The sequence below is a fragment of the Homarus americanus genome, unplaced genomic scaffold (assembly GCF_018991925.1).
Source record: "Homarus americanus isolate GMGI-L3 unplaced genomic scaffold, GMGI_Hamer_2.0 scaffold40856, whole genome shotgun sequence".
NCBI lineage: Eukaryota > Metazoa > Arthropoda > Malacostraca > Decapoda > Nephropidae > Homarus > Homarus americanus.
In genome coordinates this window covers 7,558,381-7,574,148 of record NW_024734615.1, presented here as the reverse complement: position 1 = coordinate 7,574,148, position 15,768 = coordinate 7,558,381, and the positions used below count along the sequence as shown (strand labels likewise).

The 15,768-nt window shown below is 38.3% G+C and overlaps 1 protein-coding gene across 1 annotated transcript in view; it reads right to left on the bottom strand.

The window, feature by feature from the left end:
* Positions 1–15,768, bottom strand: part of LOC121870411 (pleckstrin homology-like domain family B member 1) — a gene marked incomplete in the record, with an annotated part of 288,548 nt that overhangs the window by 2,474 nt on the left and 270,306 nt on the right. Inside the window, 2 exon segments of the mRNA XM_042372249.1 lie at positions 717–980; positions 3,087–3,209. Coding sequence (XP_042228183.1) covers positions 717–980; positions 3,087–3,209 — 387 coding nt within the window.

Here is a 15,768-nt window from a genome sequence, read left to right as displayed (position 1 = left end):
CTTTCGTGTAATTCACATCTTCAGGGGTGAGTACAGACTAAGGAGAAATACATAACAATCAATCAATATATATATATATATACAGGGGAGGGTGAGATCAAGTCCACAATGGTCAGGCATTAGGTAGTGACCCTACTAATCTTCAAAAAGCACGGCAGCAGTCGGTAGTCAGGTCAGAGGGTAAGATGACCCAATCTTCTCACCTGGTTGGGTCATCTTACCCTCTGACTACCGACTGCTGAGGTCCTTTTTGAAGATTAGTAGGGTCACTATTACCCACAGTGATTTGCTTGCATGCATATATATATATATATATATATATATATATATATATATATATATATATATATATATATATATATATATATATATATATATATATATATATATATATATATATATATATATATATATATATATATATATATATACATATACTCATATATATATATATATATATATATATATATATATATATATGTATATATATATATATATATATGTATATATATATATATATATATATATATATATATATATATATATATACAGTATATATATATATATATATATATATATATATATATATATATATATATATATATATATATATATATATATATATATATATATATATATATATATATATATATATATATATATATATATATATATATATATATATATATGTATACGGTATATAAAATGTTACTTACTTGAAAGTATACTCCACCCCTTGGCTTGCTCTCACTCTTATCACTGTAATACATTAGTGCTCTTTTTGATCGATCAAACACGAACCATCTCTTCTGCCATGTGCGGAACTTTGAGCCTAATTTGTGAAGATAACCTCGGCAAGCCGTTGAAGAAACAATTATGTATGGACAGAGTTCAATTTGATGACCAGCAGACTCTATGTGTTGTTTGAGATCAAAATGCTGTTCACTACGCACTGGCAAATATCTCGTCAAAGGGCGTTGCTGTAAAAAAATGAACAGAAATATAGATAGAGAAATATAAAATTGAATGAATATGAGGTGCTCAAGCATATCTCTTTGGGAATCTTCTACAATAATAAGGAGCTAGGACAATACTGTGGCACATGAAAGTAACAAAAGCAAAATAGGAAACATGTATCAAATGAAGGTAAAGATAAAGGGAGGTGTAGAATTTGAAGACAAGGGTTACTCACCACCACTCAGGATTTATAAAAAGTTATGATCTGTCTAACTTAAAATGAAGATACACAGAATGACAATTATGATACAGTACTGAGGATACAGTAGAAATTCTTCTAGTTTTCTTGTGGCTGAGCTAAAAATCTTGTTACAGGACTTTCCAATCTCTTAAAATGTGTGTCCAGGGATCTTTGAAGCTGTGATTTGGCAAAGAACTTTACAGAAAGATAAGAGAAACAGCATAGGAGAAATTAAGTTTGTTCAGTGCATGAAAGTGTATAGTACTGTAACGGAATGTAGTAGAACAAGGAGATAATTTTATGTCATAAGTCACGAAAGGAGAAGTGAAGAAGTTTACTGGTTAGGTTAGGCTAGGGCGGTTAGCACCAGAAATGAAGGTCAGATTCGTTCGAATCACAACAAGAACCAAAGGAAAAAGGTATTTTTTATGGAAAATCAAAACCTGGCTACTCTCATAACTTTACCCGTGACTGGTGATTTAGGATAGTAGCCAGGTTTTGGTTAGGTTAGGGCGGTTAGCACCAGAAACAAAGGTCAGATTCGTTTGAATCACAAAAAGAACCATTGGAAAACTTATTTGGGGGGAAAAAATCAAAACTTGGCTACTATCATAAATTGACCGAAACTGCTTGCAGGAAACTTGATAGAAAAAACTACAGTTCTGTACTAATTAAAGATACAGCACTAGGATGCACAACTTTAAGTTTTAGTACTAAGGAACAAATAAAACAAATAAATCCAATAGCAACTTCAATTAACTGTTTGATTGCATTAAGTAATTAATTACTCTCCCCATACAATACAATGCACAGGCACAGTCAGATCATAAATTACTTTTACTGCTAGGTGCAATGGATTTAAAAAAAAACTCTCTCTCTTGCCATCCCAATAGGGTTGGTAAAGGCGGTGGCACACTGGGCACTTTCTTGCCAACATGTTGGCCGTTTTTGCTGGCCACTGGGCTAAAGGCCCAGCAAGCAGCAGGATTTCACCTGTTACAAGAAATGGACAATGGTTTGGCGGTGAGCTTTGCTGGCTGGATAAGTGCTCAAATGAGCTCCAGATTAGGTGTTGAGTGTTGAATACTTAAGCAAAAATTTAAATTCATCATGAAACAATAATAATTTAAAATATCACATAAAACTATGACCTGTTTCTATTTATTCGTCGCTTTAAAACTTCTTTAGTATTATTAAATCATTATTCAGGGTCTCCTTTGACAAGCCAGCTACTGTCACTTGTAAACAAACTTTACAATGGTTTCCCCAAATGCACCATCAAAACATCCCAGTGTGATAAACACGTCTCTTTGTCTTGATGGCTGGATCATGTTGGCCCAGCACGGTTGGGAGGAAAAGCACCCAGTGTGCTTTCGCCTAAGTTGTGGTTGTGATGTCATTTCCCTTATGGTTTTTTTTATAATAATTGGATGACATTTTGAGACATACAGTACTGTATAATGAGATCACATCCAAATAGGGCAAATTCCACTTTTAAAAGTTGGCTTAAATGGATATGTTACAGGTATTACTTGTTTACATTTAATTTGCATTCTTCAAATTACAATAAACTTGACAATTTTAGGATTATATATAAAAGGATATTAAATTATGATAAGTGACAGGAATATTGGCACTGCTAGCTCCACATATTTCCATATAAGGAAAGAAGGGCTACCAGATGCGAGAATTTTCTAGAAAAATTTACGCTGGATTGTCATATTGTTCAACACTGAAGGGGTAAAAGTAAGGTAATCCATAGTCTGGCTGTACAAGGCATATGTCACTGAAGTTGTTAAGTCATGATATTATTTTTGTTTTCATTTAACTTCTAAAAGCATTACACAATACCTCTACCTAGAGATCAAATCCTATTCTAGGAACTAACCTGAGTTCTTGCCTTCTCACGGAACTTGACAGCTGCATCAGAGGGGTCACAACACGAGGATGCATCACTCAGTGGCCGGCTATCCTCCCCACCCGTTGCCACTTCACTCTCCCTTTGTCGCATCTGTAATTATTTATAGAATATTAATATTGAATGATGAAACACAATTACCTAAATTCTTGTACTAAATAAATTAGACTCACTCAAAGTGTTAAAAAAGATACACATATGACAAGAAAAATTAAAGAGATGTACACAAATACTGTACAGGTACTGTTGAATATTAAGGCATTTTAAGATGCAAGGAATAGCTAACGCACTAGCTTTCCCTGGACTGTCATTAAAAAATATGACATTGTACCGTGTCTTGGGAATAACTGTTGTACAACACAGTCTTCAGAAAACAATAAAATTAGGAGAACTGTTATTTGGACACAATACGTAAATAAATAGTGAAGAAAATACTGTAAATAGAAAATTATGGGAAAAAAAGACAAAAAAGGAAAAAAAAAAGTCAATCATTCAACAATAAATAAAAATAACACAAAAAAATTGGGCCAGTTGTAAAGGTAATTTCTCCCGGACTCTGAAACCTCACAAAACAACCAGAGCAGCTACTCCACTACGTATGTTGTCACTCGCAGCTAGGTGTTCCCATATTTATACATGAAATACAACTAATGTCAGGTTCGTTTGTCTTAATTTTTGCACTTACAGAACTGTAATCAACATGTTCACCCTTATTTAAAGTATCTTATGGGTAATGTTATTAAGGTTTCAATCACCAACGGCTAATGAAAACTGACAACAACCACTTATAAAAGGGCGGAGCCATAAGCTTTGTTTTAGGTCCTATCCAATATACTACCGTATATAGAATTATTTTTATTATTATATCACAGTTTTTTCTCGCCTTACATGCCCCCAACTCTTCAATATTAATTAAAATATTCTCCATAAGCAGCCACGATGTGCGTATTTACCCACTGGAGAAATTTGCTGATTGGTTGTTAGCTATTCGGGAGCCACACACGCTAACGCCTCATCAAGGTGTTTGCTTTTCCCTCTCAAGGTGTCATGCGCAGAACTCAACAAAAGTGTCTGTGCAGACAGAATAGCTAACGCATTAGCTAATCCATGCACCTACAATAAACGCCTTTAGTCCTTTGCTGCTAAAATTTGACATAATTCAACTTTGATTTCTCATTTGCAAAAGTGTGTAGATCATGTAGAGGCAGTGGCTTACTTATCATTTCATTAACAACCTTAAACTTTGAATTGCTTAGCAAATTAAATGTTGAACAAGGCCTCCAGTTGAATATACTGTACTGTACCCTTCCTCTGGTTTTACTGTAATACGTACAGTGTATTTTCTCATGTTTCTATCATTTAACGGTGTACAATAAGGTGTAAAGTTAAAATGAACCTATAGTTTGCCCAGTATAAATGGTTTCCTCAAAGTCAGATGGTGGAACAAAAGTCTATAACACCGCTGAAGTAAAATTGTACCTCATCTATTTTCATTACACACTTGATTGACAATAATTACTTCCAGTTATGGAATAATCAGAGATAAAACTTAAGAAACCCAGAGCTACTAAGATCAACCCCCATGCTCTCCTCTCAGTCATTCCTCAGCAAAGTCTGGAAAGACAAACACAATCAGAGGTAAAAACAGTAGACACGTCTCCCATCCAAACCCTTTGCAAAAGTCGAATAAGCTAATAACAAAATGGGTCCATATCTCTAGCTATGACATGCTACCAACTAGGGCTCGAGGACTCCTTGATGCGAAGTCTGTAGAGAGAAGTAATCTTATTAACTTTATGCTGGGCAAACAGCACGATTAGTGGGAGCTTGACGCCGCCCTCGCCAGGGGTAGGTCTACTTCCCCTGGAGAGGACGGAGTCACCTCCACCATCATTAAGACTACTAAGACGTGTGCCGGGCAATCCATTATTGGCATTGTACAATATGAGTCATGCCGAGGGCCAACTACCCACATCATGGACCAGCAGTATTGTTGTACCAATACCGAAACCAGGACAGCCTGATGCTTTTCGTCCCATATCACTAACCAGCTGCTTATGTAAAACCTTTGAGAGGATGGTTCTTGGGAGATTCTTATATAGAATCAGAGAACACATGTCTCCTAACATAAATGGTTTCACCCATGGTAAAGGTGTACATAATTGCATCACCACATTCCTAACTGTGCATGATGATGAAAGGCACAGGTACACCACATTTCTTGACCTAAAAGCTGCATTTGATATTGCCAATAGGCAACTGATATTGTACGAACTAGCCAAAATGGATATAGGAGGTAGGCTGTTACACTGGATAAGTGGTTACCTAACCAACAGAAGAGCTGCTGCACTGCTTCAGGGTTACAAAAGTGAAGTTAAAGATATACAACTTGGTTCCCCTCAAGGTGGAGTACTTAGCCCCACTTTGTTCAATGTTCTTATGAATGCATTATGAAATTTAATACCAGACAACCCCCAGCAATATCACAATCAGCAATGCTGATGATATTCTTAAACATACTAAAGCTCATCGTGAAATGCAAACCACCCTGAACCATGTATACGCAGCCTGTGAGAACCTCGGTCTTATTATCTCCACTGAGAAAACTAAGGTGTTCAACAAACATGCTGGCAAATGCAAATGCGGCCCCGCCAAGTTGAAGATGGGTAACAACACTATTGACCATGTTTATTCTTTTAAATATCTTGGTGGTTCCATTCCTTGTACTTTACCTGCCATACAACAGCTAACCCGCCAATGTACTGACAGACTGAAACCTCTTAGAAGTGAGGCGGGGTACAGCCCACATTATACTGTAGTGCTAATATTAGAATTGTTAAAACAATGTACCGAGGATATATAAGATCTCTAATAGATTACCACGTACCAAGAGCTGGTCCTTTGTGACGGGAAAGGCATTAACATGCTTGAAGAAAATGAAAAATAAAGTCCTCAGAATTATCCTAGGATGTCCCATGGGTACTAAAGTACTTAATATGAGGAAAGAACTAGGTATACCCCATGTCAAAGATAGAATAATTGAAGTCAAACTCATGATAGCCCTGAGGCTTCTGCATGGTGATCCTGATAACATTGTTTCCTTAAAATTGCTAGAATGTATGAACCATGGGACTGGTGAATCTAAATGGATCCAAACTCTACAGCTACACACATGAAGCTGTTTGGACTAGACCACCTGTACAAAGTTGAGACACAACAGCACTTCCTTCCACCCTGGCAGACAGTTCCCTTCGATATCACAATACTACCAACATATCCGCCTAAAAAAATAATTATACAAGGTATTTATCTCCAACTCACTGCCAATGTGAGAGCTCTTGTACACATACACACTCTACAGACTGATGATAATATCACACAGACCATCTACACTGATGGATCTCTTAACACAGCCCGTGGGAGGGCTGGAAGTGCTATTGTTGTGACTCAACCTGACGGTAATACAACTAGAAAGGAGTTAGAATTAACAACTGGGCATCCACTCTACAAACTGAATTAGTTGCTATACTCACAGCCATCAAATTCACTGAAACCACTGTCACAGACAGTCTTATCATCACTGACACTCTATTCTCACTACTTGCACATGACACCCTCAACTCAAGTTGTCACGCTCTTGTCTCTGAAGCCAGACACAAATATGCGTACCTTGTTGACCGGGGTGTCAAGATCAAACTGTTGTGGATCCCCTCTCACATAGGCCTCAAAGAACATGACAGAGTTGATGTCCTCGCCAAACTCGTGTCTAACAAAGACACTGTTAAATACAATCTGGGTCTGTCAAAAATAACCCTTAAAACTGAAATTAAGAAGGAACTTATTGATGAATTTGACGCAAGTAGACTAGTACAAACAGGCACTAGTCGATCTATAATTTACCATGATGAGATGTATCAAGTGAAACATTATGTGGAGCAAGGTCACTAGATTACAAGATGTTGTAACCGCTAGTCTAAGATTAGGATATAAGTACCTCTGGCAGTATGTTCCTCAAGCAAATGTGAAGAAGACTGAATGTAAAGTGTGTGGCCGGACATAAGGCCACACACTTGAACACTACGTCTTCCACTGTATGAGGATAGAACCTTTTAGGGACAGGTCCAAGAACACTGTGTGAAACGGCACAACACTTCATCTCTAATGCCAAGTTAGCCGACATATTAAGATTGTATCCATTTTTTTGCACTTAATAGCTATATCAGTTCCCATGTATAGAACCAAATACACTAAGTGCTTGAATACCTCTTACTCAAATGTGAATAACAAAGTGTGAGGCCAGACACACTGCCTCACACTCCTGTACTCACGCAGTTGTGAATAAGTTACCCTTTATACATAGAACTAAACAAATAATGTATTTGAAATACTGTGTAGCATTCATTGCCATAATATCCTGACCACGGGCGTTAATTATTCTGACCCTTTTTAAACCATACACTGTAATCCTTTTGCGCTACCGCTCCACAATAAACTAGCTGCTGTAAGAGGCAAAATTCAAATTCTCAGTCACAGACCTCCATAAAATATGGCGTGAAATAACCCCCACCCATCCGAGCAAAGACTACGCTCCCTTCCTTTAAATCATCTCAAAAAAATATTTCTTGTCGAAGTATTAATATTTTTGTAATACCTACTTTATATTCCTACCTTTATTGTGCAGTTGCCAGCAAAACCACTATATCATATTAAAATTGTCATGGAGATAGATAGAAATTACCATTGCAATTATCATATTTGTCGACAAGACAATCATGACACTGACAGCTTCTGTCCTCTTGTTCCAGCTTAATACAACTCAGATATCAACTCCACGGTAAAATATGTAAATATTCTAATACACAGTAAATGTAAAAATATAAATATATAAAATAAACAACTAAGTTATAACCGTGGTAATATTTTGATATGTTCTTACTACCACCATGTTATGTGTACGATTCCAGATGATACTAAATGTTATATAATACTTCCTTTGAGATAAATGTACAGTATATATCTTCTTATTTTTTTGTACAGTATACAGTATATCAGGCGCCTTCAGAGCTCGGGCTCTCAACTGGCTCAGCCATGTTAATATTGTTATTATTATCCACTCTGTATCTGTATTTTTCTGGCTCAATAAACTGTTTCAATATCAATATCAATGCGTAGGTAACGAAGTGTTGGTTGAGAGCGTAAACTGAGGTCACTGACCTATTCTTCCTATCTATAAACCAGTCATTTAAGACCGAAGGTTCACATGCAACTTGTACTTTGAACACACAACCTTAAGACTGAATCAGTAAACGCCCAGACATTTTAAAGGCCCAATTAATGGGGAGGGCTGCCAGAATATGTAATATATATCTGAAGCCAAGATAAACGCACAAGTGGCGTGGAACAAGACACCATCGTAGAACAATTGTAACAGGAAACACTGCCAACATAATCAATTGTAATATACTGTATGGTTTCCGGCGACATAATATCAGTACCAAAAATGTAGTGACCTGTTTGGGAACAAAACATCGGGTAGTGATGTGGTTTTCGGTAACAGTATTAATTCCAGTAATATATGCGGTTTATTAAAATACAAGAATTGCAGCGAACATAGATTCCTAGAATGCAGTGGCAATTTATATAGATTTTAAGAATTCAACAACGCTAACATATGTGGTTTCTTTGAATACTTAAAATTAATAGCAGCAACTGATGATTTCCGAGATCTAATTAAACCTTAACCTACTGTAATTGTAGAAATTCTAAAGAAAAGGCGGTGTTCTTTACTGTGTAACATTTATATTTTGTGGTATAAAATTACCACACTTGCCAGATATATATATATATATATATATATATATATATATATATATATATATATATATATATATATATATATATATATAATATATATATATATATATATATATATATATATATATATATATATATATATAAACTCAAACCAATTACAGACTTGACTTCCGCGACATATGGAAGCCTAACATACAGTGACAGGCGTCGAGCTGGTATGTGCAGAACTCCATTATATCGTCCGCACCATTCTCAATCGCGCCTGTTTTAAGCACTCGCAAAGTTATTCTGATCCCTTTGCTGTTCAAATTAGACACACGTTTTATTTTTACCTGGAGGAGGAAGTTGATGACTGTCTAATCAATACTTCAAACCTGACACATGCTAAGCTAAAGAGAACCATTTATATTTTACCTTGCTATATTACAAGATTTGGCCCTTTGCGGGCTAAAGATACACCTCGTGCTTATTGTGATCTGAGCTTTGAGATAATTCCACAAATAACGAACTATAAACAGAGAGATGGACTGTCAATGTAACAGGACTAATAGGAGGCAAAGTGCGAAGATAAATCTAAGAGCATTAAATATAACTCGTGAAACATTATGAAATCCCCCAACCACAAGGCAGAGCGCACCAAAAGATGAGCCCCTCGGCATATGTTTTCACCAAATTTCACGACACGACTTTTGTCTTTCATTGTACATAAGCCCCATACCTTGCCTCTGACCACCAACCTTCAATTTACTGATATTCTAAAATTTCTTAACCACATCTTGTTATACACAAATCACCAATAATGAGGTTAGATTTCGTATTAAATAACAAATTATCCCCTTAAACGACTCATAAATACTCATTTCCCAAGAGAAAACTGGATAATATCGGCGAAGAAGTATGCTGTACGATTACCAACACACCTCCGGCCAACCAGACGTATGATTAAAATCTCACGGCTCTTAAAATACACACACACATATCTTGCCAACTCTGCACATCACACAACCTGGATGATTCACAAAGCCACCTGGCCAATAATTATTACCTGCAGAATAATCCTAAAGTTGTGTTCAACATGCATGCTACATATACTGTATATTGACTGGAAAGCTCGTCAAGCGTCATCTGCAACAATTATTTCGCTGGCAATATGTCAACACGACTTGTAGTGAAGGTCAGTCATTAAATTCAACATAAACAAATGGCTGAAACCAATCCAAGCTGTGCAAATATCAATGTTTCACGAATCCCTCGTGAATATTTACTATTAAATTACTTTCAAGTACAGTATTCTACTTTAGTTGTTTATCTACCATGGTAACATGCTTCAATAGTACTTTATGACAGGACAAAAAAAATTCTTATTCCATATTAGGATATACTGTAGTTACGAAATTGTATTGTGACTTTTAGATGGCAACCCTTTACGCCTGTTATGTGGAAGCCCGTTGACTTTTTTTCAGGAGGCCGATACAGCACAGATGAAGAAGCTCCACCTAAAAGAAATCGGTCACAATCCCAGCCAAGCAACAACGGAAGCCCCATTCTTCCTGTCATTTAAACTATAACTTAAGAAAATTAATAACGATGTTCTTTCTTTTACAATAGCTGCTGTTAAATTGCATGTTGTTTCTGGTTTAAAATTCAATCGTTTCATCTTTTCCCGCTGAACTAATGTTTACCATCAGATAGGTCGTCTAATCAGATAATGATTGGGCGATTCCGGTTTATCTGTGCAAAGGACCATAATGGAAATTGAATACCAATCTCCTATTCAACGAGATAAACAATGAGAAAATTTTGAGGTGCCGAAAAGAAGACTTATTTGTGTAATATTATTAAAAGTCAGTGCTGAAATTTGGGAGGGAGGTGCGGGTACCGAGGCCTAGGGGATGATCGTGCACTATCTCCCTTTCATCCACTAGGGGTAGATCGGATGTACATCAAAAGTTATGAAGACAGAGCTGAAATTTGGTAGCGAGGTGCGAGTGGCATTAAGGATGGCCGTGCACTATCTTCTGCCCCTCACCGTGGTGAAGCAGGGGGATTTCTCTAGTGTATATAAAACAAAACATTATCTTCACAGATGCGTTCACTACTGCCCAAAGCACGTGACAGCACGGCAAAACTTGCCAGATAGAGCACAGGATAATAAATATCAACAATAAATCTGACATGGTACATTTCAGTCCCTCACCCGAGCCAAGTAACTGCCTCCCAAAACACCATCATCACCCCAACCTATACAATATAAACCAGTATAGCTACGTAAAATAAACCCTCATCGACATTTGTGTGCATGAGTCCGTTGCGGGGGAAAATAATTTGTTTATATGTTGAAACCTAATCTAACTTCCGTTCAATAAATTTAAGCACCCTGTCTTGTGTGGTATTTGATGTTTAGTTAACTTGTATTAAAATCCACCAACTAATTTGTTATAGATAGTTTGTTCAGGAAGACGAACACAGGTTAGGAATATGCAGGAGGGAACACAGTAACTCATTCAAAACTTGGAGGTAAAAATGAATCAATCATTTCACTTCCGCTACTATTAGGCAGACATCATTTGACTATGTTGCACTTACGGTAATCTGTTTCTAACAAAGAATACAAGCTTGTTAATGAATTGCTGGCCTTCAACGACTAAGGGCAACTGGGGTCAACCTACACCTCCGGCAGCAAGTGACAAACAGGCCAACGTTGTAAGTGTGATTTTATTATTAAGGAATTTTAACCTCGGAACCATGGAGCTGCGAGGGGAGTGAACCAAGGCAGAGGAGGTGGCCACATATAATTTTAGTGCGCCACACACCTGTCACACCAACCTGTTGCGGTGTTCCCCATGCGAGACACCTTCAGTGAATCAACGCCAGCAAGACATATTGTCCGCCACCCGAGACCAACAACACACACTGAGGACCTTCAACGGATGCTGTGTTGGACGGCCAAGGAGACGAGGACATGGGGAGTGAAACAGGGGGTTTGGAACCAAGGGATGTAGGACATTGGGGCGAGGTAGACAAAAGGGCTATACTGTATATAGCACATAGGGACGAAGAAGAGGGAGGGGGGATGGGACAGGACAGAAGTCCTAGAACAGTCAGGTACCAGACAGAATAGGGGAGTATTCCTACCCGGCCACGTTATCCTGGTGTCAGCATCCCCCCTGCTATCTTTAACTCCCAGGTTGGCACTTCACAGACAGCTGAGCTTCCACCATCCACTGTTACCCCCACCCACCGCACACCTCCCTGTCTCTCACACGCTCCCGACACCCCTCTCCCGGCAGTGAACAGTGACATCACCCACATGATTCTGACCTATATATAATGTTAATGAATATGATGTATTTCTTTGTGCATGAACCTCTGTCCTGCGTGGCAGTGAGAAGTGATACCACCCTCAGTGTCAAGACCTGACTGAATTACTCAGAATAGGCAAACTGTACTCCAAGCTGTCAATAAATTTGTTAAACTAAAAAAAAAAAAACTCTCCCGGTTAACTCCCTCCACACCCACACACACACACATTTCTGTCTAATGTATATTTTCAGCCTTCGGGCTGCTGAACCTTTTTTCAACAAACCGTTAATTATTTAAGATTATTATTAAAATTATTACACACACCTCATCCCTACATGGCCCTCCAGGTCCTCCGCACACACAATACTACCTCTCTCCCGTCTCCTCCATCTCCCACACGATCCCTCCGCACCCCCCCACACACTTCCATGTCGCTCCACTAGAGTTTACATATTAGGAGTTAAAAAAATCGAAATGATAATTTACATACAATGTAGTTGAGTTAGGGCACAGGGTTGTCTAGTGCACTTACAGGCAAACTCATGTTACTGATACCGTAAACTCATGTTACCTGATGAACTCGCATTACTTGTAGAACTTTTGAGGCAAACTCGTGTTACTTTGTAAACTTTACAGGTAATCTCATGTTAAATCCTGAACTTAACATGTGAACATTAGATAAATTCGTGTTACCTGGAGAACTTTACAGGTGATCTCGGTGACCTAGTGCCCACAAGTTTCACCCTACTTATTACTCAGTGCATCTAGGAATCGACCACTACAATGGTAGAACGCTTACGCCGAGATGCCAGGCTGGTTTTTGTGGGACCACCCTCCCTTGCTCTGTTACCCACTCCTTCACCCACTCCCCTGCTTTTCCCCCACTCAAACCACATCCCTGCTACTCCCTCCCTCACATCGCCTCACTCTCCTTTACCCTCACCGCCTCCCTCTCCTACACTTCTTCACCCTCATCACTCACCTCCCCTGCTACCCTCTCACCCCACTCCCTCTCCTTCACCCTCATCAGCCACTCCCCTGCTTTTCCTTCACTCACACCACATCCCTGCTACCATCTCACCCACACTCCCCTTCCTCCACCCTCATCTCCCCTGCTACCCTCTCACCCCACTCCCCTTCCTCCACCCTCATCACTCACCTCCCCTGCTACCCTCTCACCCCACTCCCCTTCCTCCACCCTCATCACCCACTCCCCTGCTTTTCCTTCACACATCACCCCTGTTACCCCCTCCCTCACCACCTACCTCTCCTACACTTCTTGACCCTCACCGTTCACCTCCTTGCTACCTCCTTCACCCCACTTCCCCCTCCTTCACCCTCACCACCCACCGCCGCTATAGGTACTAAGCAGCTATCAAACAGGGAGGTACTACCGCCCGGGAAGATATTGGAAGCATTTTTTTTTCTTTTTTATGGGGATTAGCCCACCCGGACACAGGTCACTGACCCACATCGGGGCCTGGGGGGTAATAATAATAATAATAATAATAATAATAATAATAATAATAATAATAATAATAATAATAATAATAATAAATAAAATTTATGATAAAACAAACAAAAATTAAATAATAAAATAATAATGATAATAATACAGTAACTGTAATAATAATATTAATAATAAAGAACTATAAATACAAAAATGAAAAAAATCAAAAGTGAGAAACGATATATGAATGTTGTGTTGTCTAATGGTAGACCCTGCTGCTATATGGCAACACGAAAATTGTGACCAAGTCCCACGTTGCTGATCTGACTTTCTGCCTAATTTACACACAATTGCAGGGTATCAATTTGTTTCTCTTACTTTGACAACACAACATACATACAGTATATTGTTTCTCACTAATGATTTTTTTTCATTTTGCATTTCTTTACGGTTCTTTATCATTATTATTATTATATTATTATTATTATTATTATTATTATTATTATTATTATTATTATTATAAGTGTTTTTATTATTATTGTTATCATTATTTAGATAAGATTTTTTTTTAGATTGCCCCCGAAGGAGCTAGTTTATTGGGCATTACATTTTCGCCCCCAGGCCCTGATGTGGGTCAGTGACCTGTGCCCGGGTGGGCTAATTCCCATAAAAAAGGGAAAAAAGTACAATTTGGTGGGTGTAAAGTGAAATACGACAGCTGCCATGAACGACCCAGTTCAACCACCCACCAGCAAAAACTCAATACACGAGGCGACGATGAGACGACGTGTGGAGGACGATTGCAAGGGATTGATTAGTGTGGGAGTGACGGGGGAGAGTGATGAGTATGGGAGTGACGAAGGCGAGTGAGTTATGAGTATAGGAGTGACGAAGGCGTGGGAGTGATGAGTACGGAAGTGACGGGGGTTTGAGTGATGAGTATGGGCAGAGCCGTCCCTACGGTAAGGCAACCGTCCCACGGCCCTTACCTCACCCAACACCAGAATTAGTGACCGCGTTAAGTTGACCTCACCTTACCATCCAGATTCAGGAGACCACCTGAAGGATTGGTGACCAGCACAGTTAGGCAATGCATCTGCTAACATTCTTTACTGTGCTCTCTGTAGAAGAGGAAGTGAGGACGTTGACAGCAGTCACCTGTCAAAGCTGTCGAGACTCTGATTCTCCAGTTGTCCGTGATTTGTGTTTTGTGAAATTGTTGATGTTTTCTCCATCCCCTCTTTAATTACAGTTGTATACAGTGTAGCACTGTTGTATGACCATCAATAAATATACTTATGCTCTAATGTTATGTGTCTAAGCGTGGTGTTACTGGCTGAAGGGGAAGCAAGCACACACCTGCTCCCTGGGTCTTTACCTGCGGGAGTCAGAATATTATTAACGACTTTCCCCATGCCTTATTGGCTCTGCTATTTGTTTAACTAAGCTCAAATAATTATAATAATTTTTTAATTTCTGAGCTCAACCGTCAGTGACGCTCTTGATTAATGGCCAAACTTTACACAACTTGAATGCAATCGTCCACACGACAAATGTCTATATTCTGTTCATGTTAATATAAAGACCAAATAAATAATTTTCCTTAGTGTATACAAAGTTGAACATGCTCTCTGAAGATGATATAACTAACACAAATGAAGGGAGCGGGACAATCTTGGCTCACGTTCTTATCACCCGTTCATAAACACCAAGTGCACTAAGTGGTGTGATGTTTCGTTGGAAATTTGTAGACAGGCTGATTTTATAAATTTATGATTACAATTATATTTACAGATGAAAAGTAATTAAAACACACACACACTCACACAATATAAGTGGAAAGATATGGAGTCACTAACATTTTCTAAATTATATAATGGTCAGTATTTTGAACCGTATACACAATTTACAACCTCTTGCTTATCATATCTTCCTCGTATTCTTGTTATGTCCTGTATAAGAACGCGACTTGGCCCAATATTGTTTAAATCAAAATAAAATAAAACTGAAAATTTCTAGTCGATGCCCTTAAGGTTAAAGCAGCTGGTGATGAAACTACAGTACCTTGTTTACGCCGTAGAATAC